At 42.5% G+C, this 27,812-nt stretch overlaps 1 protein-coding gene across 1 annotated transcript in view; it reads left to right on the forward strand.

Moving 5' to 3' along the window:
• The window catches only part of LOC117357839 (protocadherin Fat 3-like), a 154,974-nt gene that overhangs the window by 33,420 nt on the left and 93,742 nt on the right, over window positions 1-27,812 (forward strand). The window contains exons 8-13 of the mRNA XM_033939002.1: window positions 1,533-1,645; window positions 10,043-10,216; window positions 13,781-14,013; window positions 21,033-21,142; window positions 22,763-22,885; window positions 23,942-24,078. Coding sequence (XP_033794893.1) covers window positions 1,533-1,645; window positions 10,043-10,216; window positions 13,781-14,013; window positions 21,033-21,142; window positions 22,763-22,885; window positions 23,942-24,078 — 890 coding nt within the window. The remainder of the gene's footprint in view (window positions 1-1,532; window positions 1,646-10,042; window positions 10,217-13,780; window positions 14,014-21,032; window positions 21,143-22,762; window positions 22,886-23,941; window positions 24,079-27,812) is intronic.

The following is a 27,812-nucleotide window of genomic DNA, read 5'->3' on the forward strand; positions in this document are numbered from 1 at the left end:
TAATTCTTTTTGAAATTTTTCTTTTATGGTTTATATTTTTTTATGTTAACTATTGTAAACCAGATCGAGCTTTCTTGGAATAAAGGCTCGGTATATAAAGCCAAGTTTTAGATTAAATTAGATTAGATTAGATTTATATGCTGCCTAGCAATGGAGATTGTCTAAACGGTCTTTACATTCAGATACTCAAGCATTTTTAGCAGTTAACACAGCTTGGTAAAAGGGTCCCATAGTCTCTCCCTTCTTGGATCCACTTTTATAAAGACTCTTCCCAGTAGGAACAATCTGGTCCACCTTACCTCCTTTTGCTTGTCCAGCTCCTGAGTGGGGAATTCTGTCTTCTTGTTCCTTTTGATTGAGGGTCAAGCTGCTATTCCATTCCTTACTCTGATACACATGCAGAGCGGAGGGTAAAACCTCTGGTGGTCACATACACTAAATTAAACTCAAAGGAGGTTTCACCCAAGACACAACTCAGCTAGGCCCAAGGGTTGAGCCCTAAATACACACTTGCAAATCCACACAAATCCATCACAAAAATTCACACAAGTTCAAGGGGTTTTGACTTACAGTATATAGATAAAGGTAGAATCATTGCAGCTTTCCTTTGGGAGGCTGTAAGAAACTGATAATTTCCAATCACACAAACCCACTAAAAATGAATGTAACACTATCAGGAAAAATATCTTTCCTTAATAAAGTGAGAAAAGTAACAGCCAAAGTATATTGCGTGTAAATCAAAATCTTAATAAACTTGAAACTTGAAACTATACTGGAGTAACTTGTATCAAACACACAAATAATAATAATAATAATATTTGTGTGAAGGGAGAGTCCTCAGTTTTCACAACTTATGCCCGGAGAGACCTTAAAGGCAAAGTAGTCACTCTGTATACCCAAAAGGGTTCACTTGTGAAACATCCGTGGACTTACTCCCATAGGAAGAGAGGGCCCACAAGAAGAGGGTGTAAAGAGGAAAAATTGTCTGCATAAAAGAGAAGGGGAAATAGGTTTAAAAAAAAAATAAAAAAATTTAAATTGACATCTTTTGGTACTTTTAGCAGTGGAAGGAACAATGTCAGTGCATGGATTTTAAAGAAGCTATCATTTAAATTGAAGTTTCTGAAGAAGAAAAAGATACTAATAGTGTTTGCTTTATGTCTGATAAACATAAGTGCATAAATACTGCCATACTAGGACAGCCTAAAGGTGTATCATGCTCAGAATCCTGTTTCCAACAGTAGCCAATCCAGGTCACAAGTCCCTGGCAGGATCCCAGATTAGTAAAATAGATTTCATGTTGCTTATCCCACAAATAAGCATTGGGTTTTCCCAAGTCCATTTTAACAAATGTTTATGGATTTTTCTTTTTGGAACTTGTTCAAACCTTTTTTAAATCCTGCTATACTAACCAGTACAATGAATCATTAAAAATAACCAGCAATATAAATTTTTTAAAGAATGAATATATAATTTATATTAAGTTGTCTGAATGTTTTCCACTAACCCACCATCATGTGTTTTTGTTCTAGTTGACCCACCCACTTACAGCAAGATTTTCACTATCTGCTCTGGAACTGGAGTGCTCAGTTTGATTGATGAAGTAGACAGAGAAAATATTTCTCTTTTAACAGTGGAAATCAAGGTACCAAATCATTATGCCTCACAGGTGTCAAGAGGATGCTGGTTTTCCTAAATAATTACCCTTCTCATTCTTGTTTTAGTTTTATCACCTGCATAACTTCCCTCTTCTTGGTTCCTTTTCATGTCTTATGATGTCATGGTATTATTCCCTTTTTTCTGACTCTATGAAGGTTTAGACAACTTTAGGGATGAGTAATTTTTTTGTACAATAATTGTAAAAGAATTTTGCCAAACATACAGATTGGGGAGATCCCTTTATAAAATGGAACTCAATATTCAGCCTGGACCCATATAAGATACTTATGATTGCCCTTATATGGAAGGATCCCTAGTGGTGGTAGCACAAAAATATTGCTAGAGGTTAGAACAATCATTTCAAGACCCAGAGCTGATGGAGTTGAAAGGGGACTGCCCCAGCCCCATTCCATTAGACACAAGGGATCTTCTCTAGTAATACCTAGGGATGAAGGGGGTCTTGAGAGGCCGGGGAGGTGTGGAAGGGGTGAGTTGAATGTAAATGGCTGGATCTTCCATTTGAAAGAGGTGCTTTATGGGTTGTGGCTCTAGGGGGAGTATGCGGAAGTATGAGAGGAACTGAGTGGGTGAAATTGAGGGATCAGAGAGGGTAGGGCAATTAGAAGGAGAAGAATGGAGGCAATTGGAAGGGGGAGAATAACAGTCCTTCAAGAACCATCTTTTCACTGCCTGGTTCAGCTGCTGCTAAATATTAGCAGTCAGGCCCTTTAGCATGGTTTAAACCAGCAGGAGAGGTAAGGAAGAGAAAATGTTTGCCCATCTATCCTACTCATTGGCCCACTGGTTCAGAAACTGATAAAAGTAAGCAACGTAGAGTTCATTTCTTCAGGAAAGATGATTTATTTTGCAGACATAAAAATTAATTTTTCCAGATGTTTCTAGAGCTATGCAAATTCATAGGCATATGATTCTTCATTTAAAGCTTCTTAGTAGTAAGAGCTTCCTCTCTCTTAAATTTCCCTAGTAAATATTTGATATCTTATCGAACATCAGTTAGAGGCTTTTCTTCTTAATAAAGTGCAGCAGCTTTGGATTCTGTAAATATTTTATTGTTTTTGCTTTGATTAGGTCAAGAGGGGGATTGCTTGTCCTCAAAATTTATTTTTTACTTAACAGATGTAGGAATTATTTTGCTAATCTGTGCTAAAAAAAAATGACCTTAGCTTGCACTTAACATATTCTCTTTAATAATTGCCCACCTCCAATAATCACCCAATCTCTGCTTCAAGGACCGCAAAACACCATAACATTTGGTTTTAAAACCAAACCAAAATTCCCCCAATAATCACCCACTCCTTCCCTTGGCATTTCTCTCCTCCACCCTCCATCTAATCCCGAGACAACCAGATCTGTTTTCATACCTGATCTCAAGGTTATGTGTAGGGCTGGTGCAGAGCCTTGAGAATCTGCATATGCTAAAGACTGTGAGCATGCATTCATGCTCAGGGCCTTGAGCATGCGCAGATACTGGAGGCCTCGCTCCAGTCCAGCACTATAACCTTAAGATCTTACCACAGACTGCAAGACTTCAGGGAACCTGCTTGTCCATAGCGATCCGGTAGTCAGAGGGAGGAGAGTGGAGGGTGGAGTGTAAGGCCAGTTCCTGCAGAAGGCAGGATGGATCTGACATAGGGGACAGAGTGAAGAAGAGAAACGATTTTCACAGGGAGGAGAGCCAGGCTTCAGAAGACTTGGGGTTCCTAATAATCGCATTTAGGAATAGAAATCACTAATGTAAAGTAATGTATATGCATTTTTCATGCACACTAAGGCCTTCGTATTACAGCAGTAAAATGGCTGATTTTCTATTTCTGAATCAAGGGCCATGTGCTAATTTTCAAGCAGATATCAAAAATATAGATGAAGGCAGGGATATATATACATTAGATAACATGTAAACACAACACAAAAATAAGCAGAAAGGGGAAGGTAATGCCTCAGTGCTAACCCCAAACAGGACTAATATCCAAACATAGGGGCTACATCAGTTACAATCACTGTCAACTTAGCCACCAAAGCAGAATAACAGTAGAGAAAAAAGTACAAACAGAAAAAAACTCCACTCAACTCAAAGTGTGTGGTAACTAATGAAAAACAAGTCCAACTGACAAGAAATGCTCAGCACAAAACAATAAAGGCAGTAAAACCATACAAATATTCTCAAATGTATCTTTAGAAGATAGCTGATCTGTCCAAATCAACTGATGCTGTGCTCCAAATCCAAACCCATCAAAAGGGCCCCTTGTTTTGCTGAGAGCTGAATCAGGGGTAATGCAAACTGGCAAAGATGGCTCCTGTAGGCAGATTTATGGGTATAACTAATTAGTGTATAATCTTAGGGAAATCCTAAGTGGTACTAGTAATCAATATACAAAAAATATCCAATAAACTACTTCAATGAAGGGATCTATATATACTCAGTTGGCTTTTACCAACTGTTATTAATCCTATTTTTTCCATATTTTTTAAACATATATTTTGAAACGTTGTTACTGTGTAATTACTATGTAGTTACTATGCAGGACAAGGCCTCAGAATCAAGGAGTACTATGCTTTGTTGTCACATCGACTTGCACTGTCAGCGTTTTATTATGGGGTTCATAATAAAAAAAAAAAGTCTAAAAAGTGTGCTAAATGGCTACTTGGATGATCAAAAAGCCTGATCGTCCAAGTACCCATAACCAAAGCTGGTTTTAGACGTATCTAAAACCAGCTTAGGCCTTTCCCCTGTCACTAAAGTTTCAAGTTTAATAAAATTTTGATTAGATCGCAAAATCTTACTTCAATGCGATTTACAAAAAGTGTTACAAATTAGGGTGACATAAAAACGAATAACATTTTTTTTAGACAATGATTTCTACAACTATGTACCAACCAAACACGAGGAAAAAATAAAATGGATTAAATACAATTTATAAAGTAAATATAACAGGGTAGGAATTTGAAACAAAAGGAAGGGTAAAAGATTACCTGCTCGATTTTACTTATAACTCTTTCTAAAGAAAAAAAAGTCTTGGGGGAATTTAAAATGCATATAGCTTAATTAAAAGCTTCCTTAAAAAGCCAATTTTTTAATAGGTTTTTAAATTTACCAAGTGATTTTTCATTCCTTATATTAGCTGGGAGAGAATTCCAGATTTGAGGGGCTGTGACAGGAAAGATCGTGTCTCTCCTGAAGTAGATGACTCTTAGTGACGGGATTAGGAGGAGAGATTTCTCTTCTGATCTTAAAGATCTTATAGGAGTATAGGGAATTAAACATTTTTCTAAAAACGCAGGGGCTTTGTTTGTTAAAATTTTATGAGAAAGTAGAGCTATTTTGTATGTGATTCACTGGTTAACAGGAAGTCAGTGTTTTTCCTTTAAAAGGGGAGTCACATGATCAAATTTTTTATTTTTAGTGATTATTTTTATTGCCGTATTTTGTATGATTTGTATTCTGCGTGTTTCTTTAAGAGTAATTCCCTTATATGAAGCGTTACAATAGTCAATTTTTGCTATGACTAAGGAGTGCATTAAGATATTTAAGGATGGTTCATCCAGAAATATAGCTAGTGATCTAATCAGCCTAAGCCTATAGAACAGTTCCTCATCAGTGAAATTATTTGGTCATGGTAGCTCAGTTTCTGATCTATACAGATCCCAAGGATCTTTACCTTGGTGACTTCTTTGATCGTATTGTAATTTATAGTAATACTAGCTCCTATTTTTTGGCCCTCCCTGCATGAAAAGAGCATGACCTCTGTTTTGGATGTATTAATGGCCAACTTATTATCTTGTAGCCAATTAGCGATTACAGCTAATTTCGTATTGACTTCCGAGAGAGAAAAGAGGCGTGTTTAGAGGAGGGGAAAGGGTGGGCGGTGGGCGGGAGGTGGGCCGACCTACATCTAGGCGTGCAGCAGGTATAACCAAAACCTTAGGCAGGTTGCCTAGTCGGCACTTATACCTTTTTGACTTAGACGAAGTCAAAACAGGTCTAAGTGCCGAAAAAGGGGCCACTGTGCTGACGGCTGCTGGCACAATCAGTTCAGTGGCCCAGCAACTTACCCACCCACCCACCGCAACCATCGCAGCAGGAGAGATCCCAGGCCCTCCTGCCCTCGACACAACCCCCCTCCATCCAACGTAGGCCCCCCTGAACCCCGCGATGCGATCTCCCCTCTACCCAAACTGCTGTGACCCGCGGCAGGAGAGATGCCCAATCTCTCCTGCTGCGGGTTGTGGCAGTTCGGGTAGAGGAGTGATCGCATCGCGGGGTTCAGGGGGGCCTACGTTGGATGGAGGGGGGTTGTGTCGAGGGCAGGAGGGCCTGGGATCCCTCCTGCCCGTATTGTAGTGGGGGTGGGGGAAAAGGGGTCCGCCTGGGCAGGAGGGGTTGGGCTCCCTCCTGCCCAATCGTGTAGGGGTGTGGGGGGGGGCGAGAGGTCAGGAGGGCTTGGGCTCCCTCCTGGCCTGATCGTAATTGGGGGGGGCCCGCGGGGCAGGAGCGCTTGGGCTCCCTCCTGCCCCAAACATAATCGGCAGGGGGGGTCGCGGATTGCTGGGGCCAGAAGGGCTTGGGTTCTCTCCTGGCCCGATGTTGTCATGGGGTGCCGCGGATGCCCAGGGCAGGAGGGCTTGGGCTCCCTCCTGCCCCAATGTTGTCACGGGGTACCGCAGGTGCCCGGGGCAGGAAGGCTTGGGTTCCCTCTTGCCCGACTGTAATCGTGGGGGGGGGGTTAGGGATCATGAGGCAAGAGGGCTTGAGTTCCCTCCTGCCCCGATATCGTGTGTGTGTGGGGGGGGGGATTGGGGTGGATTCTGTAACCGGTGTTGATTTTGACAAACACCGGTTACAGACTCCAGCTTTTAGGCAAAGGACTGGCTCCTCCTTCGCCTAAAAGCCCTTGTGTTGGACATTTGGGGCTTAGGCGTTTTTTTGGTTCATTATGGGGTACAAGTGTAGACGTCGTTTGGGTACAAGTGTAGATGTAGTGGTGGTCTGGATGTTTAAACAGCTGAATGTAGTTCAGGCCATTATCAAAACAAGGACGTTTGTATTGGTTATGGACACTTTCCCTGCTTCTGCTTTCAACGTTTAAGGCCTTAGGCCAAAAAGGGACTTAGACGTTTTTTTTAATTATGCCCCTCCATGCATATAGCTACTCCATACTTCGATCACTGGCCAAAAACCTGCTCGTTATGTTCTTACTGTTTAATTTTACTGTCATATCATTTTTATATTTTTCTTGATACTAACTTGTGACTATTAACTTAACTCATGTACTTTTAACTATAGACCGCTTCAAAGATTTGAAAAGAGACAACAGAACATTACTATCTTTGGTATTCTGTTTTTTTCGTATTCTGTTCTTTTCAATCTTCTATTTTAACTGTGCCTTGTTGGGCTATTGGGGCCAGGGCTGGGGTTGTTACATGCCCCGGAACCAAAGCAAGGGCCGACGCAGCTGGCGTGTCGCAGACCGTTAATCTGTCCGCTGCTTCAGGGCCAGTTACAAGACCCAGTGATATCTGTCAATTAAAACCAATGCAATAACTTATCAGTAAACTATAACAATTAAAATTGACAGCACATTTACTCTATCAGCTTTACTTACAGCCTTTCAATACTCTGTCGGAGAATTTCAAACACCCGCGAGATGGCGCCTGCACATAATTTATACACGCACAGTACTACGTAACTACATGCTCCCCCCCTCTCTTATTTTATTGGCTAAACGCTTTAAACATAACTAATTAGTGGAACATAAACAAGTCTTATGCCTATCTCGTTTCTAGGATGTCCCATAACTACACCCAAGGATTCGGATTTATGCCAACTTATATGAATACAGAGACCAAAGCTATATGAAATATTTTATTATAGATATAAAAATATATATTCACAATCCAGCAGTAAAAATAACTAATTATTGTTCACAATATATCTGAATACATACATATATTTTAGCACAATTATTACACAGTAATCACTAAGTAAATTAGTAAATATGAATAATTCATACACACAAAGTAATTCTTTACAATACTAAGTCCTGATTATAGCAGCAATTTATTATAGCTTATCACCAAAGGGACCTAACATTCCTATCCATAGCCAATACAATTCTATCTAGCCCAGCAAAAAGAAGAGATAATTCCTTTTCTCACCCTTTAGATTATGCCTCTTGAGATCCAGGAGCTAGAATTCTTCTGTTTCCTCAGTGTAGCAGATGATAGAACTTCATCTGGTCAGACAAGTCCGTTTGTCACTGGAAGAGCTGTAATATATATTAGCTAGTGTTCCTTTTGCGATAGAAACCAGATCTGTTTAAAAGACAGTTCTGCATTAGAGAATGACACGGTGGCGGTTACCCGCGGCTAGCCGCGTTTAGCCGCGGGTAAACCGCCAAAACGGGAAAGAAAAAATAGTGGCCTCTGCGGAACGGGACAAGGCCATTCACCGCCCCATGGAGCGGTGAATGGACTTGTCCCCGCAGTGAGGCAATCAAGATCACGCGGTCCCCGCCATCTCCCTCCCTCCACCTCACCTTTGAATAGGAAGAGCACCGCCGGTTGAATTTCTGCCGGTCCACGCAAAGGAAAAAAAAAAAGCCTCTCCTTTTCTCCTGCTCTTTCCGCCATACTGCAGCTACTAAAGCCGACAGGAAGTCTATCCGACGTCAATTCTGACATCGGAGAGGACATTCTGGGCCAGCCAATCGCTGCCTGGCTGGCCCAGAACGTCCTCTCCGACATTAGAATTGAGTCGGAAAGAAGACTTCTGGCTTTAGCAGCTGCAGCATGGCGGTAAGAGAAGGGGAAAAGGACGGAGGCTTTTTTTTTTTGAGCGGCAGGGAGGCAGCAGGCTGGCTTTGGCTAGAGAGGGAGAAAGGTAGACAGGCACAGGCAAGCAGGTAGGCTTCGGGGGTGGGGGTGGGACAAAGTGTGGAAGGCAGTGAGAGGGACATAGAAAGGAGGCACTAGGGGCACTAAAGACATGGGAAGGAGGCACTGGGGGCACTAAGGACAGGAAGGGGCACTAAGGACATGGGAAGGAGGCACTGGGGCACTAAAGACATGGGAAGGAGTCACTGGGGGCACTAAAGACAGGAAGGGGCACTAAGGACATGGGAAGAAGGCACTGGGGCACTAAAGACATGGGGAGGAGGCATTGGGGGCACTAAAGACAGGAAGGGGCACTAAGGACATGGGAAGGAGGCACTGGGGCACTAAAGACATGGGAAGAAGGCACTGGGGGCACTAAAGACAGGAAGGGATATTTGAAGATATTCACTGGACAATTTACACGCACTAGATTTTTTTTTTTTTTTAGATAAGTGGTTTTTCAAAACCTAATAAACTTGAAACTTGTAAATCACACACATAACTGCAAATTAATGGTAATTAGAGTTAGTTAACCAATTTAGTGTCAATCAAGGGTCAATTAAGTAATTAAATTACACACATAATTCTTTGGTACTATTCTATAATTATGCATGCACTTTTGCACATAACCGTGTGTACTATTTATCAAATTAGAAGGTAACATTGACGCCAGTGTACAATTTGTTGACATCTGGGGCCGCTTTTTGGCCGTGGAGAGCAGGGAACAGAGGGAATCGGTTGTTGGCTGTACCTTGAGGTTATAGCTACCCTGGAGGAGGTTGGGTTTTGGGACTGACAGTTTTTCCTTGTGTTCCTTGTTATGAGTTCATGTCATTTCTATTCTCTTGACAGTGGTGGGTGATTAGGAAATTATGGGGGGGTTTGTTTGTTTTTAGCTCTCTTTTGGGGGGATTTTGTTTTGCATTTGTTTTGTCTCTGTTCTTGGGGTAGGAGGTAGGATGGGGGGCTTCTTTATGGGCTACTGGAAATATGGAGGATACTGTTTTTGCTATACACTTCTCCCTCGTTATTCGCGGGGGATACGGGCAGAGCCGGACCGCGAATGGCGAAAAACCGCGATTATCCAGCTCTGACCCACCCCCACCTCCACCTCTCGAGACTACGACGGGAACTCCCTACAGCCATTTCCTCATGGCAATCTGCATGGGGCAGGAGCGTAGGAAGATCGCTCCTGCCCCGAAAGCCCTCTAGACCACCAGGTAAGGCCGGGAAGGCGGCAGGGAGGTAAAAAATATGGGTTTTTTTATTTTCTCCCTCCCCAGAAGAAAATCATGATTATTTGAAATCGTGAGTGCAGAAACCGTGAATGGGGAGGGGGAAGTGTACGTCCATTTGTGTTGTATATTCTCTGGAGCAGTGTTGTTGCCTGTTTTGCTCTGTTGTCATTTGTGCTTGATATAAATAAAGAATTATAAAGAAAAAAAAAAGAAAAAGAAATCACCACAGCCTTGACCTCTTTATACTCTTCCAGGCTTTTCAACAAGATAACCATTATAAAACAGCAGATGCTGTGGTGGCGGTCACCATCCAAGATGAGAACGACAATGCTCCAGAATTTGAACAGTCGGCTTACGTTGTCTCCATTCCAGAAAATTCACCTAATGGAACAATAGTTCATATTGTAAGAGCCAAGGACAAAGATGAGGTGCGTGCAGCAAAAAATGGAAAACCTCCCCCCCCCCAAACAAATAGCAAAACGCTTGAATGAGAAATGGTTTACAATTGAAATACCATCACTACTCATATTCATAAATCTGTAAGTTATACCTAGGGTTACCAGATTTTGCATCTGGAAAAAGAGGGCGTGTGGCCCTGCCCCATTCCGCCCCCCAGGCCCACCCCGCTAGGCCCCCCTACCCCAGCCCCATGCAAACCTCGTCTTTTTGGGCTGGGGCTGGAGTGCATCTGTGCATGGACAGGCTATGGGCATGTCTCCAATTTATCATACAACAAACTGAGACAAGTAAAGTGAAACCAGTCACTCTGATATCACTTATAAGTGGGGCAGTGAACTTCAAACACCCAAACACCCGCAATTTTCTGATGTTTTTACTGGGGTTATGAATATCATCTCTAATTCACATAAACCCACTAAAGGCTATTATAAATAACTTTAATTCTTCTTTACTTTGACTGTAGTCTTCCACTACAGGTGATTGAGGCCAGCAGCATGCCTGATTTTAAGGCCAAATGGGATCGGCACATGGGATCTATTCACAGGGCAAAGGTAGGGGAGGGACATTAAGGTGGGCAGACTAGATGGGCCGTGGGCCCTTATCTGCCGTCTATTTCTATGTTTCTATGTAATGAATTATGGCACTTAGCTTTCACCTGACGGGAGTTCTGCTGTTTCGCTATCTCTTGCTTCATCAGGGGTTAAGATCATTTACAGTCTTTCATCTTTCATATCTCCAATTTATACACGTACCAGCCGATATTCAGCTAGCAATGGCTGGCATTTTTGTGAAGGGGCTGACCATGATTAGTTAAATTAGCCCCAGATATTCAGTACCAGGCCGTGTCCAGACACTGGCAAGAATATATGGGCTAACTGCAGTGGTGCTGGCTATTGGAGCTTATGTGGCTCCCAGCCAATATTCAGTGGAGGCCCGCATAAAAGAAAAAAGTGCCCTGTGCTCCTCTTAATCTTCCCCACAAGGCTAGAATCTCTCACATCATGAAAAGGGAAGACCCTCTCCTAAAACCCTGCCACTCATAAAAGGCCCCTTTGGGCCTACCTGAAATCCCTGGTAGTTCAGGGGGATGATGGGGGCAGGAGGGAAGCCCACTCATTCCTGCCCCTAGTAGCTGGCATATTCAGAACCATTGAATTACAGTGAAAGGGCCACCCCATATATTCAGTGACACTTAGCTGCACAGTGCCTCTGAAAATCCACTGTGACAGTCGTGGCATTCACTGGATAGTGCTGGTGTCATCCAGAAGGAAACTTGGGGAAGAACCAGGAGTAATGTGAGCACCCAAATATCGAACAAGGCATATAGGACCACACAAAAGACAGTGCTAACTTTGCCCACTTAGCTATGTAGAGTACAACTCTGAATATCAGTCATACCCTCATATTTTTTGGGTGCCACCAAACGCTTGGGTATTTAGTGTCAGTGCCAGGACAGGGTCTGTCACTGAATACCTGGGTCTAAATTAGCTGGTTGTGGTCAGCAATGAAAGAAATGCTGACTGCCACTAGCTGAATATTGACATAACATGAAACAGCCACTAGAGGTCACGGAAAACATTTTGGAGGAGAGGCCACGATGGGCATGACAAGTGGGCATCGCTTCTGCCCTTTCTCCAGTAGACCACCAGCAATCGAGAAGTTAGGCCCAGGGGTTTCCTACTGGAGCTGGGAGTGATCCTTGAGAAGTCAATTGCTGTTCCATTGGGTAAAAGGGTGGGACAGGGAATCAAAATCAGTGGTGGAGGGGTTTGGGAACTGGCTAGAAAGCCTTATGCAGGACCCGCATACATTTCAGGGGCCATATCCTATCTGGTCAGGACAATTCAAATTAAGATGCCTCCAAACTCTGCGAAATACTGCAGCAAGGTTCCTCTGTAATGAAAGACCTTATGGCCACTGCATCCCCTTATTAAAATCTCTTCATTGAATTCATTGACTTCTTCCAATCCTCCCTCAAGACATACTTTTTTGAGAAGGCCTTTACCTGATTCCTTTATAGATGACCTGTTAGGCCCCTGCAGTAGGGAGAGCACAAAATCCTTCTTGAATAAGTGTACTGTATATTGATTGTGTGCTATCCTTTCTATAAATAAAAAAGATGGAATTCTTTTTGAATTGTTTGATTTTAGATTGTACACTGCTTTGACCCTAGAAATTGTGATATAACAAGTACCAATTAATTAATTAATGCTGTTGCCTGCATATGGCCTAGTACTGATTATCAGTAACACACTAATAAAGATAGATGTCTTGCCGCTGTGTCAGGGAGTCCCCCAATGAGCACACTATTTTAAGAACATAAGAATAGCCTTACTAGTCAGACCAATGGTCCATCAAGCCCAGTAGTCCATTCTCACAGTGGCCAATCCAGGTCACTAGAACCTGGCCAAAACCCAAGGAGTAGCAATATTCCATACTACCGATCTAGGGCAAGCAGAGGCTTCCCCCATGTCTTAATAACAGACTATGGACTTTTTCTCCAGGAACTTGTCCAAACCTTTCTTAAAACCAGCTACGCTATCCGCTCTTACCACATCCTCTTACCACGTCCAGAGCAAGTAAGCAGCAGTCCTGATTGGGCAATTGCATTAGTGGAGCTATGCTATCTTATGGTGTCTTATAGGATGATTCAGCATTCGGTGTCAGCATTGTTTGATAAGTTTATTTATATCATGATAATCTGATATTGAGTATATTTAAGAAAATTGTTGTATTTTAATTATTTGTAATTCACTGATTGTCTAGTCTTCTACCTTGGAAACCGCCAAGAAGTCATTTGATTATGGCGGTATAGAAGAATAAAGTTATGTTATGCTACGTTACGTTATGAGTGAAAAAAAAATTTCCTCCTATTGATTTTAAAAGTATTTCCCTGTAACATCATCGAGTGTCCCCTAGTCTTTGTAATTTTTGACGGAGTGAAACATCAATCCACTTGTATCCGTTCTACTCCACTCAGGATTTTGTAGACTTCAATCATATCTCCCCTCAGCCGACTCTTTTCCAAGCTGAAGAGCCCTAACCGTTTTAGTCTTTCCACAAACAGACCTCAGAATCCAAGGGCTATCACTCACAAAAGCCAAGAGGCTGTACAAGGAGTTAACCTGATCTAATCATTGGTCCGCGCCAGGAAAACCGAGACAAAGAGAAAAGAACTCCCTTTAAGAGGGAGAAGAGGTCTCTGGCTCAGAACCCGGGTTAAATTAAGTACTTATCAATGCCAACTGATTATGCCAGCCTAACTTAGCTGGTTATGGTAAGCATTTAAAACAATACTCACTGTCACCAGCTGAATATTGACCAGATTATATTTATGCTTTATGGTTTAAATTATGAACCTCTTTGGATCCTCTTTATAGTGAGCAAGGAGGTATGTAATCCTGAAACCAAAATATAGTGCATGCTAAAACCTTCTTAATGTGGAATGAAACAACAAGACAACAAAAATAATATAAATAAAAAACAATGAAAATCATTTTGCCCCTAATTTTGAAACCTATTTTCCTTTGCAGGGGGAAAACGCTATGGTAGATTACTATTTGCTACCTGATCTCATGTTTAGTCATTTTTTCTTGATTGAGAATCCTAATGAAGGTAAAATAATAACAACAGGAAACCTGCCCAGATCCGGGGAAATCCTTTTAACTATATTAGCAAAAGACAGAGGTTGTCCACCGCTTAGTTCTACAGCTAAGCTTACAGTTAACGTGGTAGATAATCAACTTTTAAATCAGACCGAAATAAGGTGGGTTTCATTTATTATTCTGACAGTCTTTTTGTCATGTTTATACAGGATTTCTTGTTTCATTCATCTGCACTAACATGCAAAAGAATTTGCTTATACATTCTGGAGAAAATTTTATAAGGTACTTTATGGGCAGACTCTGCAAATGACGCCGTAAGTTAGGCAGCGGTAAGTGCCCTACTGCCACCTAACTTAATTGTTTTAATTGGTTGATTAAAGACCAATTAAAATCTTGTACCAAAAGAAATGTAGGTGCCCATAGGCGCCTACAAAAGGGCACCAGACTCGCATCTATAGAGGCAGTTTAACAGTGCCTAAGGTCAAAATAGGTGTGATTCAGGCCAGAAATGGCCTTAGGCACTCTTAGGCGTGATTCTCCGTCATAGGTAGGCGCCGGTCATTTGGCCTTTAAAACCCCAGCCTGCATTAGCGGCACCTACCCTTAACGGGAGCCATGGTTCTGCAAATGGTGCCGTAGTGTGATTGACACACATTCGGCGCTGCTTTTGTAGATGGCCGCCGATTTACGGCACCATTTGCAGAATCTGGCCCTTTATGCTTATTTATTATGTACTTGATATATCACCTTTCTGAAACAATCAATGTGGTTTACAAATAAAAAAATGAAATAAAACAACATCAGAATATGAAAGGAAACTACATAATAAATAGGACAGAGGAAGTACAGAAGATTCAGAAGAGATCAAAGAAGGTAGAGAGGAATAATAAATAGGATAGAGAAGTACAGAAGATCAGAAGAGATCAAAGAAGGTAAAGAGGAAGAATAAATAGGATAGAGAAGTACAGAAGATCAGAAGAGATAAAAGAAGGTAAAGAGGAAGAATAAATAGGATAGAGAAGTGCAGAAGATCAGAAGAGATCAAATAAGGTAGAGAGGAAGAATAAATAGGATAGAGTACAGAAGATCAGAAGAGATCAAAGAAGGTAAAGAGGAAGAATAAATAGGATAGAGAAGTGCAGAAGATCAGAAGAGATCAAATAAGGTAGAGAGGAAGAATAAATAAGATAGAGAAGTACAGAAGATCAGAAGAGATAAAAGAAGGTAAAGAGGAAGAATAAATAGGATAGAGAAGTGCAGAAGATCAGATCAAAGAAGGTAAAGAGGAAGAATAAATAGGATAGAGAAGTGCAGAAGATCAGAAGAGATAAAGGAACGGTCCACTAGACACACCAAACAGCTACAATCAAGTTTCAAGTTTATTTTGGTTTGATATACTTGCTTAAAACAATCCTAAGTGGTTTACGTTAAAAAAATAATCTAAAACCTGGGGAGCTAACATACGCAATTACGATAACAAGGGAGACAAGATAGGATACAAAAGGAAGGCGGCAAGGGTTGCATCATCTCATAAAATAAATAAAATGAGTGGGGAAGGGAAAAAACAACCCCCTTCTTTTACGAATGCATAGCGCAGTTTTAGCACCGGCAGCGGCGATAACTGCTCCGACTCTCAAAGGAATTCTTTGAGCATCGGAGCAGTTACTGCCGCTGCCAGCGCTAAAACCCACGCTATGCATTCGTAAAAGAGGGGGAATGAGGAGAATGAATAAACTGAAATCAGAATTCATATTTGTACCCCGTAGGCATCTTTAAAAAGAAAGGATTTGAGGCTTGCTTTAAATGTGGCCAAATTAGTTTCATATCTCATATACAAATCACTGTCATCCCCAGAAAGAAGAGAAAAGATGAGTCTTAAAGGCAAATCTCAATCGAAAGTATGAGGATTCAGCCCTGAGAGATAAGGGGAGATCATTCCAAAGCATTGGTGCCACGCTCATAAAAAGCACTATAATTACAAAGCAATGTTCCTGAAGTGATCGAAAAGCTCATGAAGGAGTATAAACTATAATCTGAGAACAATGATAAGGAAGTGTATTTGTGTGTAAAATACATGTAAATTGTTTTTCATAAAATGAAGGCAGGCATGTTGATATGAACAGGTGTACTTTTACTGTAGGCGTTGCCAGGGCTTTGGAGATCCACGCATGGGCGGAGTTATAAAGCTCATTGATTAGAAAATACATTGTGGATCCCATATAAAGTTCATGTTGGGGGTCTACATTACATCAGTGTGGACTTTTAAGGTCTATGACCCAATAATATCAAAGAAAGTGTAACTTGCAGACTGGATGGACCATTCAAGTCTTCATCTGCCGTCATATACTATGTTACTATCCCCACTTTTATCAAGCTAAATGCCGAGCCACTCACAGGATTCAAATTGGTACCTTGGCATTCAGCTCATGCTGCTTGGCAGCACGACTTGATAAAAGCAGGGGGGGAGGGGGGTAAGTTACTATACAGATATAGCGGGTAATAGCAAAAAAAAAAAATGGACAATCCTTGACCATGTTCTAAGTGATCCTGCATCGTACTGAGCTGTGTTATATAGTGTCTGCAGTGTTAACTAATCTGTGTGCATACTGGCATATTCTAAAAGGTGCTTTCTTGCTCTCTATGCCCGGGCGACCTGTTATATAATGATCCCTTCTGTGTATCTCTTTATTTACATTCCTGGAAAGCTTAACCAAAGTTATTCCCTAGGAGACTTAAAATCACTATTAGAGAAATGAGATAAAGCAATGACAGATAAATAACAGAACATACAGCAAAAGAAACACTGTAAAACAAAATCATTAAAGAAAAATATCAAATCACAGCAAATCCAATACAATCCATTTAACAAGTCCCTGCTGAACTGGAACGTATGCAGGAAAGGCTAGACTCAATCAGGGCACTGGTCTTTGACCTAAGGGCCACCGTGTGAGTAGACTGCTGGGCACGATGGTCCACTGGTCTGACCCAGCAGCGGCAATTGTTATGTTTTATGCATTTCTATGGGAAGAGTTTCAGCTGCTTCAGCATAGAAACTTCTGTACCTCTTCTCCCAATAGCCACTCACTTATCTTCACCCCTTCCTCTCAACAGCCACCCCCACTCTAATAATGTAACTTCCAAATCCTGATCTAATTCTTATTGTAAACCACATAGATTCCTTGCAGAGAATTGCAGTATATAAGACACAGTATTGTACATACAGTGAGACACTGGCATGGCATTAATCATAGACGTATCAGCCCCCCAAAATTACTCTTGTGAATCTCATATAAAAAGCAAAGATCAAGACCAAGAAAATGTGACAATAGTCCCGTTGTTTTGTGTGTCACAGGCTTAATTTAAAAAAAACCCTTGTAAGCACACCTGGATAGGTTGCCTCATAGGCTAACGTGACCATTTATTTTTTCATCAAAAGGGGACATCTATTAATTGTCAGTCCCGCCCCCAATCCCACCCTAGCCCCACCCCAACCCCGCCCTAGCCCCACCCCCAATCCTGCACCCAATTTCTTCCATTCATTTTTCATGTACACATATCTTATTAATTCATAATGGTAACCATAAAATTTAAAAAAAACTACAAAGCACACTATACACAGAGAAAATGTTAATTATTATTATATTTGGGGGGTTTCAAAGATGTCAAGGCAAATGACTTTCAAATATGCAATGTCACCTCAGTAACTAAAGAAAAATAGACAAATATAGTGCAAAATATAGACAGCAGATATAAATTCTCAAAACTGACACGTTTTGATCACTAAAATAAAAATAAAATCATTTTTCCTACCTTTGTTGTCTTGTGATTTCATGAGTCTCTGGTTGCGTTTCCTTCTGTCTGTGTATCCTTTCTTTTGTTTCTTTCTTTCTGCACTCAGGCCCAACAATTGTCCCTTTCTATTCCCTCCCTCCTTCCTTCCCATGTCCTTAGTGCCCCCAGTGCCTCTATCCTGTGTCCTTAGTGCCCCCAGTGCCTCCATCCTGTGTCCTTAGTGCCCCCAGTGCCTCCATCCTGTGTCATTAGTGCCCCCAGTGCCTCCGTCCTGTGTCCTTAGTGTCCCTTCCTATGTCTTTAGTGCCCCCAGTGCCTCCTTCCCATGTCTTTAATGCCCCCAGTGCCTCCTTCCCATGTCCTTAGTGCCCCCAGTGCCTCCTTCTTATGTCCCTCTCACTGCCTTCCACACTTTGTCCCACTCCCACCCCCCAAGCCAGCCTGCCTGCTTGTCTACCTCTCTCCCTCCCTCCCTGGCCAAAGCCAGGCTGCCTGCCTGCCTACCTACCTATCTCCTTCCCTCCCTGCCGCAAAAAAAAAAAGCCTCCCCATCTTTCCCCCTGTCTGCTGCTCTTACTGCCCTGCCGCTACAGCTGCTAAACCCGACAGGAAGTCTTCTTTCTGACGTCAATTCTGACATCGGAGAGGATGTTCTGGGCCAGCCAGGCAGCGATTGGCTGGCCCAGAACGTCCTCTCCAATGTCAGAATTGACGTCGGAAAGAAGACTTTCTGTTGGGTTTAGCAGCTGTAGCGGCAGGGCAGTAAGAGCAGAGATAGGGGGAAAGATGGGGAGGCTTTTTTTTTTTTTTGCGGCAGGGAGGGACAGGAAGTGATCGCCTGTCCCGTTGTCCCCGAGCACAGCTTCGGGACGCTGTCCCTGAAAACAGGACATTTCGACCTCCCAAAGCTGTCTGTGGGGACAACGGGACAGGAGGTCTGAAAACGGGACCGTCCCGGTCAAAACAGGACGTATGGTCACCTTATCATAGGCAGCAGAACGCTTTTTTGTTTGGGGGGCCCACAAGCTCTGCCACAGACCCGGCCCCCATATTAGTACTAATTGTAATACATAGAAACATAGAAATAGACGGCAGATAAGGGCCACGGCCCATCAAGTCTGCCCACTCTAATGACCCACCCTATTTATCTTTGCGGATAGATCCCACATGTCTATCCCATCTGGCCTTAAAATCTGGCACGCTGCTGGCCTCAATAACCTGGAGTGGAAGACTATTCCAGCGATCAACCACCCTTTCAGTGAAGAAGAACTTCCTAGTGCCACCGTGCAGTTTCCCGACCCTGATTTTCCACGGATGCCCCCTTGTTGCCGCGGGACCCTTGAAAAAGAAGATATCTTCCTCCACCTCGATGCGGCCCGTGAGATACTTGAATGTCTCGATCATATCTCCCCTTTCTCTACGTTCCTCGAGTGAGTAGAGCTGCAACTTCCCTAACCGCTCCTCGTATGGGAGCTCCTTGAGTCCCGAGACCATCCTGGTGGCCATTCTCTGGACCGATTCCAGTCTCAGCACATCTTTGCGGTAATGGGGCCTCCAGAATTGCACACAGTACTCCAGGTGCGGTCTCACCATGGATCTATACAGTGGCATAATGACTTCCGGTTTACGGCTGACGAAACTCCTGCGTATGCAACCTATGATTTGCCTTGCTTTGGATGAAGCTTGCTCCACTTGGTTTGCAGATTTCATGTCTTCCCTGACAATCACCCCAAGTCTCTTTCTGCTTCAGTTCTTGTCAGGATCTCGCCATTTAGGGTGTAAACCTTGCATGGATTTCGGCTCCCCAGGTGCATGACTTTGCAATTTTTGGCATTGAAACTGAGTTGCCAGGACCTAGACCAGCGCTCCAGTAGAAGTAGGTCATGCATCATATCGTCTGCCATTGAATTTTTGTCTGTTGTGCTTTTGCTCACTACATTGCTTAGTTTGGCATCATCGGCGAATAATGTTATTCTACCTCGGAGCCCTTCTGTCAAGTCTCTTATATAGATGTTGAACAAGATCGGGCCCAGGACGGAGCCCTGTGGCACTCCACTTATCACCTCTGACATTTCGGAGGGGATGCCATTCACCACTACCCTCTGAAGCCTACCTCCAAGCCAGTTCCCAACCCATTTGGTCAATGTGTCGCCCAATCCTAAAGAACTCATCTTGCTCAGCAATCTACGGTGAGGTATGCTGTCAAATGCTTTGCTGAAATTCAAGTATATACACACACAATATAATCTTATTAACAACACACAATGGTTAACTACAAAATTAAATTATATAAAGCACACTGTATGTTTCTCAATATTCATTCCTACCAGAACACAGATAACCCCTATGCAAATACGGGACCACAAACTAAAAGTACTAATATAGATGAACAAAATCCTAAGATTTAAGACTGCATGCAGTACAACCCCAGAGAAATAGAAACAAATGCACTTCTTCCTTAACAGTGCAAAATATAGACAGCAGATGTAATTTCCTTTTCCCTTCCCCACCAGCAGGATTTCTTTCTCTCCCTTCCCACTACTCTACCTGTGCAGCATCTCTCTTTTCCTCCTTTCCTAACATCCCCCACCCGTGCATTTGTCCTTCCCAACCCTCTCCCAGAATGTGCCGTATCTTTCTTCCCAACCCCCTGACCATCTGTCCTCCCTGCCTTTCCAACTCCCTACCCCCTGCACCCAGCCCCCTTCCCTCCCTCCCTGTCAGGCTCTGCACCCAGCCTCCTTCCCTCCCCCCTCTGTCAGGCACTGCATTGAACCCAGCCCCCCTCCCTATCAGACTCTGCACCCATATCCCTTCCCTCCCCCCCCCCCGTCAGACTCTGCACCCAGCCCCCTTCCCTCCCCTTGTCAGACTCTGCACCCTGCCCTGTCCTCCTACTTTACTGCTAACCCGGTAGGAGGCGGCAGCCGCAGGATATGTTTTCTATATCGGAATTAGTTCTGTCAGATGATATGGGCAAATCCAAGGTGAAGAGAACGAGAGAGGGCACTCACTAAAGTTAGAAGGGAAAAGATTCCGTACAAACGTAAGGAAGTTCTTCTTCACTCAGAGAGTGGTAGAAACCTGAAACGCTCTTCTGGAGGCTGTTATAGGGGAAATCACCCTTCAGGGATTCAAGCAAGGTTGGATAAGTTCCTATTGGAACAGAACATACGCAAGTAAGGCTAGACTCAAATAGGGAGGGCACTGGTCTTTGACCCAAGGGCCTCCGCATGAGCAGACTGCTGGGCACGATGGACCATTGGTCTAACCCAGCAGCGGCAAATCTTATGTTCTTAACATGACTAAATTGCTTTGAATATCATCCCTTATGTCACACACATTCAATCTATTCTTATATTCTTTCTTTTGGGTTTTTTAAAATCAGCATTAGCACAACTGTGAGCGAAAATACAGGAGCCGAACATTTAGTTTACACTTTTGCGGGAAGTTCGGGAAAACACATGACATACAAAATTGTAGCTGGCAATGAAGGTGGTAAGTACATGCCATTTATATGCATGCTGAAAACATTGAAGAGGAGAAGTGTGTACTAATTTGTTTCCGTAACACAGTTTAGGGGCAAATGCACAGATCTCCAGTGCTGGAGAGAACAGCACTGGAAACCACTGGTCAGAGCACCAGTTTTCATTTAGTATCCAGTACTCATCAGCATGCAGATTATATGCATGTTAGTGTTGAGCACTGATTGGTAAAGGGGTCAGAATGTTCCTGATGCATGCCCACAAGAGCTGTGCAGTAGGCACAGGTCTTGTGTGCATGTCTGGTGAACAGGGAGGGGGGGGAGATGTTGGGGAAGTTGGATAATGCAACAAAAACAAAGCGGTCCAGGAAATCACATTGTGCTTTTGACCATATGAACATGTTGAAAGCCCATTCAAAAACAAAAGACGTCCAACAGATCTGCAGTGGAAGTCAATCAACTGAAGCAAAAAAAGAATTGCAAAGTTGATGTACAAAGTACAGGAACTTTATTGGAATAAATGGATTGTGATAATCTAACTGATGGTTCTCAGAAATGAGAAGATGGGACCCAACATAGTCCATGTTTCAAAGAACATTCCTTCCTCAGGGGTCCAATAGTATCAATGTCACTCAAAAGAGAACCTTATGTTGTAGAACGAATTGGCATCTGAATGGTGGGCCTGCCCCTTCCCGGTGCATTGGGTCAGTTGCCTAATGCCCCTCCTATGGGTGGGGCCTTAGGCACATGAGCCAACCGAATCTTTGGTTCGCACATGTGCCTAAGGCCTCGCCCATAGGATGGACATTAGGCAACTGGTCCAATTCCAGTTGGCCCAGGTGCTTAATGCCCCTCCTATTGGCGGGGCCTTAGGCGCCTGGGCAGATCAGGCCATATGCCCCTTTCCGGTGCATCCCACAATGCACCGGGAAGGGGGCAGGCCCACCATTCAGAGGAAGGTGGGATGGACAGATGGATGGAGGACCCGTCTGGCTGTCCATCTATTAAAGTTAGAGGAGGGTCCAGGGGTGGGAATTGGAGTTAGGGGGGTCCTGAGGAGTGTGGAGGGAGGATCCGGGGGTGTTGGGTGCACAGTCAGGTGGGAAGGGGATTCGGGGGGGGGGGATCCAGCAGGAGGGCTTGGGCTCCCTCCTGCCGATGACCGGTGCAGGGTGGGTTGTGTTCTTCGGCGGGAGAGATTGGGCATCTTTCCTGCCATGATCATTGCGGGGGGGGGACGCCGGTTCCAGGATTCTGAAACCGGCATTGTTTATGACAGATGCTGGTTAGAGAATCCTACTTTTAGGCGAAGGACTGGCCCCTCCTTCGCCTAAAAGGTCTTGTTTTGGGCCTGCAGAAGAATGTGGGAATGGTCGGGAATGTGTGGTAAGGACAGACGTAGTGGCAGTTTGGGCGATTACATTGCTGAATGTAGAGGTAGGCCATTCTCAAAAAATACCTCATTTTGGACATTTTTTTTAATATAGAATGGACATTTCCTTGCTGCCTACTTTCTGCGCCTAGTGACTTAGAACAAAATGGGACTTAGTTTTTTCTTTTGATTATGCCCCTCCACGTGTTTATATCCTGAAAGCCATAAATACTGAAAATCAATCTTATTACTTCTTTTGTAGGGCACTTCACTTTGGATGAAAACAATGGACAATTAAGGACTTTGAAAAATCTTAATTATGAGGAAAGATCTTTTTATATAATTACAGTGGAAGCACAAGAGAGTCTCTCTGATATTTCAGCAGGTGAGGGTGTTTTTTTTTGCCAGGAATGTGATGTGCCAAGCAGTATCTGCCACGGTGCAAGGTAATTATTTTGCTGTGAGCACTCTACAGAAAAATTATACCAGTTTTAAAAAGTTATCAGAGTGCTTTTTAAGATCTTTGTCTTCTCTACCAGGCCTGAGTTTTGGCATAGCATAGGCAAGAAAAGCATTTGCTTCTGCTGTCAAATTTTCATAGGCACCAGGGTACTAGCACCATACTGCCATCTACAGTAAGCCTTGTGCCATGATACTGTCCTCTTGAGTCATGCCCACAGCAGCAGCAACTCAGAAATCTTGAAAGAAAAGTCAGCAGAAAGCCTGTGAGCTGGTGTTTTCTCATAAGCTGTGCTCCTCCTACAGAGATTTCCATGTAGGAGGATGGTGTGTGGCTACAGCAAAGCCTGTGAATGTGTGCCAGAAAACATAGTCTGAGCTGGGGGGTTTTCAGGAAGTTGCAGCTGCTGCCTGCAAGTAAAGATTTCCTGACTCTGAGGTGAGGGGTGGAGACATGAGCAGAGCAGAAATTATGCATGGGAGAACTAGGCTCCTGCCTAGGACCTAAATGTTTTAACAGGAGTTTTTAGATGTGCTAATTCAATGACTCACGAAGCAGAGTTTTACCCTGAGAAGTCAGCTGCTGGTTACATGGAAAGTAAGGGTGGAAGACCAGAGCTACCATCTCTCACAGAAGTCTATCTGTTCTTCTTACTTCTACTTACAATGTACATGTTGTCCAGTTGCCAGGAGAAACCAGTGAGCAGCCTTTTTTATTTGCTGCTTCAATTTCTGCTAGTTCTCCTGTGCAATCAAATCATGCTGGGTCCCATTTGTGGGCGTTTTAAAAATGTATTTATGTTACGATGGGGTGGACATGAGACAATGCATGAGAGGGGGAGGGGAAGACTACTTCCTCTCTCCCTTCCTCCTGCACATGGACACCCAAATTTGAAATCCAACCTTGTTCTGCCCTCTCTACAATAGTAGTATAAATTAGAGGTATTTCTACCTGCTCCCTCTTCTTTGTATTTTCTTCAAGGTTTGTTATCTGAAAATAGAGTTAAATTGATCATCTTTGTGGAAGATGTAAATGAGATGCCATCATTTGTGGAACCATTGTATTCTACAAGAATCCTAAATTCTGTTTCATTTAAATTCCCAGTTATTAAAGTGGAGGTACGCTATTCTTTTCATTTTCTTATTAAGTATTTTCTTCTTTTTCCATGCTTTTTAGAGATAAAACTTACATTCCTATAATATGACTATACATTCTTCTAAAACCCTCTGTCTACTATTCGTGCTCTATTGATCATTTTCATCAGTCTCCCAGGTGGAGATACTGAACCTGGGTTAGGCCATAAAAATCATACATACAAACTATGAACAAGGGGAAATAGTTTGCAAATGATTTTAAATGCATCCTTTGTATTTGCAGCATTTAAGGCTAAAAAAGCACATGTGGATTCAACTCTAAAATTACTTTTATGAGCATTTTCTGAATGGTTGTATATGTGATCTCCATTCCACTTCTATGAGGGGCATTCAATAATTTATCTACCACAGTAGGAAAGAAAAGAGTTCCAAAACATTTTGTTTTATTTTTCAGTATAGTACCTTGATAGCTTCATACACTTCTTCCACTTTTCCTGCAATGACTTTAACCCCTTTAAAATTATTCTTCTTTTTGACCTTCAAACTAGGACGTCAAAGCTTCCTTGACATCTTCATCACTTGAAAACCACTATTCACGGAGAGATTTCTTCAAAACTCAGAACAGGAAATAATCTGAGGGAGCCAGATCAGAACTGTAGGGAGAATAGTTCAGCTGCTGAAACCCACATTCTCAGATGGCAGCCTTTGATTGTTGTGACATGCATACCGGAGCACTGTCGTGAAGAAGCAGCATGCCTGCTGTGAGTTTTCCTCATCTTTTCTCCTTGATTGACTCCCACAAAGCGATTATTATGTTGGCATAACTCTCCCCAGTTATGGTTGTCTTATGTGGCATGAACTCCAGAAGCAAGAGTCCTTCATCATCCCAGAAGACAGTTGCCATGACTTTGCCTGCAGATTTTTCAGTCTTCAACTTTTTTGGGATGGGGGATGACTTGTGTTTCCACTGCATTGACTCCATTTTGGACTCAGGATCTCTGTGATAGACCCAAGTCTCATCTCCAGTCACCAAACAATGAAAAAAATTCACTTGGTCTTCACAGAGCATCTCCAAGTTCTCCTGACAGCACTAGAGCCTTGTGGCCTTAAGATATGGCATCAGCATTCTTAGAACCCATCTTGCACTAACCTTGGACATGCCTAACTTTTCATAAATTATTATTTTCCAAACTGTATTTGCTGAGATGCCTATTTCTTCAGCTATTCGGGAAACCTTAATTCGTCTGTTTGACAAAATTAAATTCTCGACTTTCTTGCACATTTCTGGGCAAGTTGCTTCCACAGGCTATCAAGTGTGAGGGTCATCTTCAACAGACTCTCTACCCCACTTAAACTGCTTGCCCTAATGTTTTACTTTGTAGAATGATGGGGCAGACTCACCATAAACTACAGTTATGCGTTCATGGATCTCCTTTGGCTTTCCCTTCTTTTGTGATAAACGTTATCACTGAATGGTGCTCCAAATCTAGCAGTTTCTTACTTGACTCTCCTGACATCCTTTTTCTTGGAATGTTAGACTCACACTGAGCCGCAACTGTGCATGAGTAACTTTGACATGTCACAACATACACAGACTTGGTTCAACACGCTTGCTACTTTCGTTCATACTCAGGTAGATAAATTATTGAATGCCATTACTCTAAGAGGGGATGAAAAATAGGTTTCCAGTACCCCTTAAGGCAGGGCTTTCCAAATCTGTCCTGGGAACTGCACCACTAAACAATTTTTCATGATATCCACAATGAGAACGCATGAGATAAATTTACAGACTGCCAAGTTACCCAGTTTCAGGAGGGAGATATTTTATACAGCTCTGGTTTTGAACTTGCATCTTCAAAGCTGAGTAGTATTTATAGTCCCTAATTCTACCCATTGAAATTGTTTATAGTTTATTACTTATATTCCGCCTTTATACAAAGTGGATTACCACAGTATATTCATAATTAAAACAATAACTTAACATTCATAATACCACATACAACACAATAAAACATTATCATTACATAACATAACATAATAAAAGTTTTCTTTATAATTTCCTGAAAGAATCATTAAATCCAGTCTGCACCACTGGCCTCATAATGGTTCAGTATTGGGGGAGGGGGCTGTTATCGAAAATTCAGAACTGGGGGAAGATAAAGGCTGTGGAGTTGCCAGCATTGCATTGCTGATAAGGGATACTGATTGTATGAATAGGATGATATTGGTTACAGTATATAAGTACTGTTGGAGTTAAGGGATATGATAGGCAGGGAGGGGGAAGCTGGCTTGTGTAAATTTTGAATATTGTTTGACTAGTACACTGAGGGATCAACTGTTTGTCAGATGGTTGTGAAAGGTCATTTGGACACACAAAGTCAGAGGCGTGAAGAAAGTACAAGAAATTTTATTCACAGCATGCCGGGACTCTAGTGCAGTTAATAGCCTGCTTACTAGAGGGTCAGAAACAGGAAATACACAGATTTTTATGCCCTTTTGCAAACTAATATATGCAAAAACTACCATTTTCATTTGTTACTTCTATAACTTTCTACAATTAATATTGGTCCTAAGCCAGCACTTATGATAGGTTCAGGGGTACAACTTATAGTCCTATAGGAAACTAGCTCATTTCTCTGCTTATCTAAATCTTACAGGTCTAAATGCTATATGTACAGAAGGGCAGGGCACATCATGGCTCAAACTCTTATCTATTCAGCTTACAATGTGGTAAGGTAGGGACATACATTTTAGGCAGATGAAGTCAATAGATTGTAAACTTTCTTCAGCTATGTAGACCAGAGCAATATTTTAAACAACAGTTAACCATTTCATGACCCTACATTTGTAATTTGATTTTTTAAAAAAATTTTAACTGTTAAAAAAAGAAAAATAATCAAGAACTGACCAAAAAGTCTCCCTCTTGTATGATCAAGTTTCAAGTTTATCAATCAAGTTTATTAAAATTTGATATCCTGCCTTATCAAGATTCAAAGTGGTTATACATAGTTTAAAATTTAAAAAAAGGGAAGAAAAAACTAAACTATAGACAATTAGGGCTCCTTTAACGAAGCCGCATTAGCGGCTTTAACGCGCGTGACTTTTCATCACGCGCTAACCCCTGCGCTAGCTGGAAAACTACCGCCTGCTCAAGAGGAGGCGGTAGCGGCTAGCGCAGCTGGCAGTTTAGCGCATGCTATTACGCGCGTTAAACCGCTAACGCGCCTTCGTAAAAGGAGCCCTTAAATATAAGACAGAGACATACGAGTAGACAATGACTAACCGGAACAAGAGGAAAAAGGGGGCAGAAAAAACAATATTAATATAGGAAAGAACAATAAAAGGCAAGAATAAAAGGAAACCAGAAGGTCGGCCGAAAAGGCCGCGCTAACAAAGTCTTAAAGCATCCTTAGAAGGATGATTATGCATCAAAAGCGTCTTTAAAAAGAAATGTTTTAAAACTGGATTTGAAATTTGTGTGAGTGTCTCAGAGATGTCAAAGGAGAGGAATTCTATACCCCCAGGCCCATTCCACCCCCTGCACTGTTCCCACTTTGCACTTTTCCAGATCCCCTGCTTTTAGAAGCAGAGATGCCAAGGGAGAATGGAAGCAAACAAGATTCAATCTTGTGTATCACAAGGCCAGGAGCAGGGCAGGCCAACTCGTGAGGCTTGCACCTACTCATGTCAACAGGAGAGGCAGCATTAGCAGGAGGATGCACTGCTGTTGCTTTGAGAACAGGAAAAAGAAAAAAGAA

This window comes from Geotrypetes seraphini, chromosome 3 (genome assembly GCF_902459505.1).
Source record: "Geotrypetes seraphini chromosome 3, aGeoSer1.1, whole genome shotgun sequence".
Lineage (NCBI taxonomy): Eukaryota > Metazoa > Chordata > Amphibia > Gymnophiona > Dermophiidae > Geotrypetes > Geotrypetes seraphini.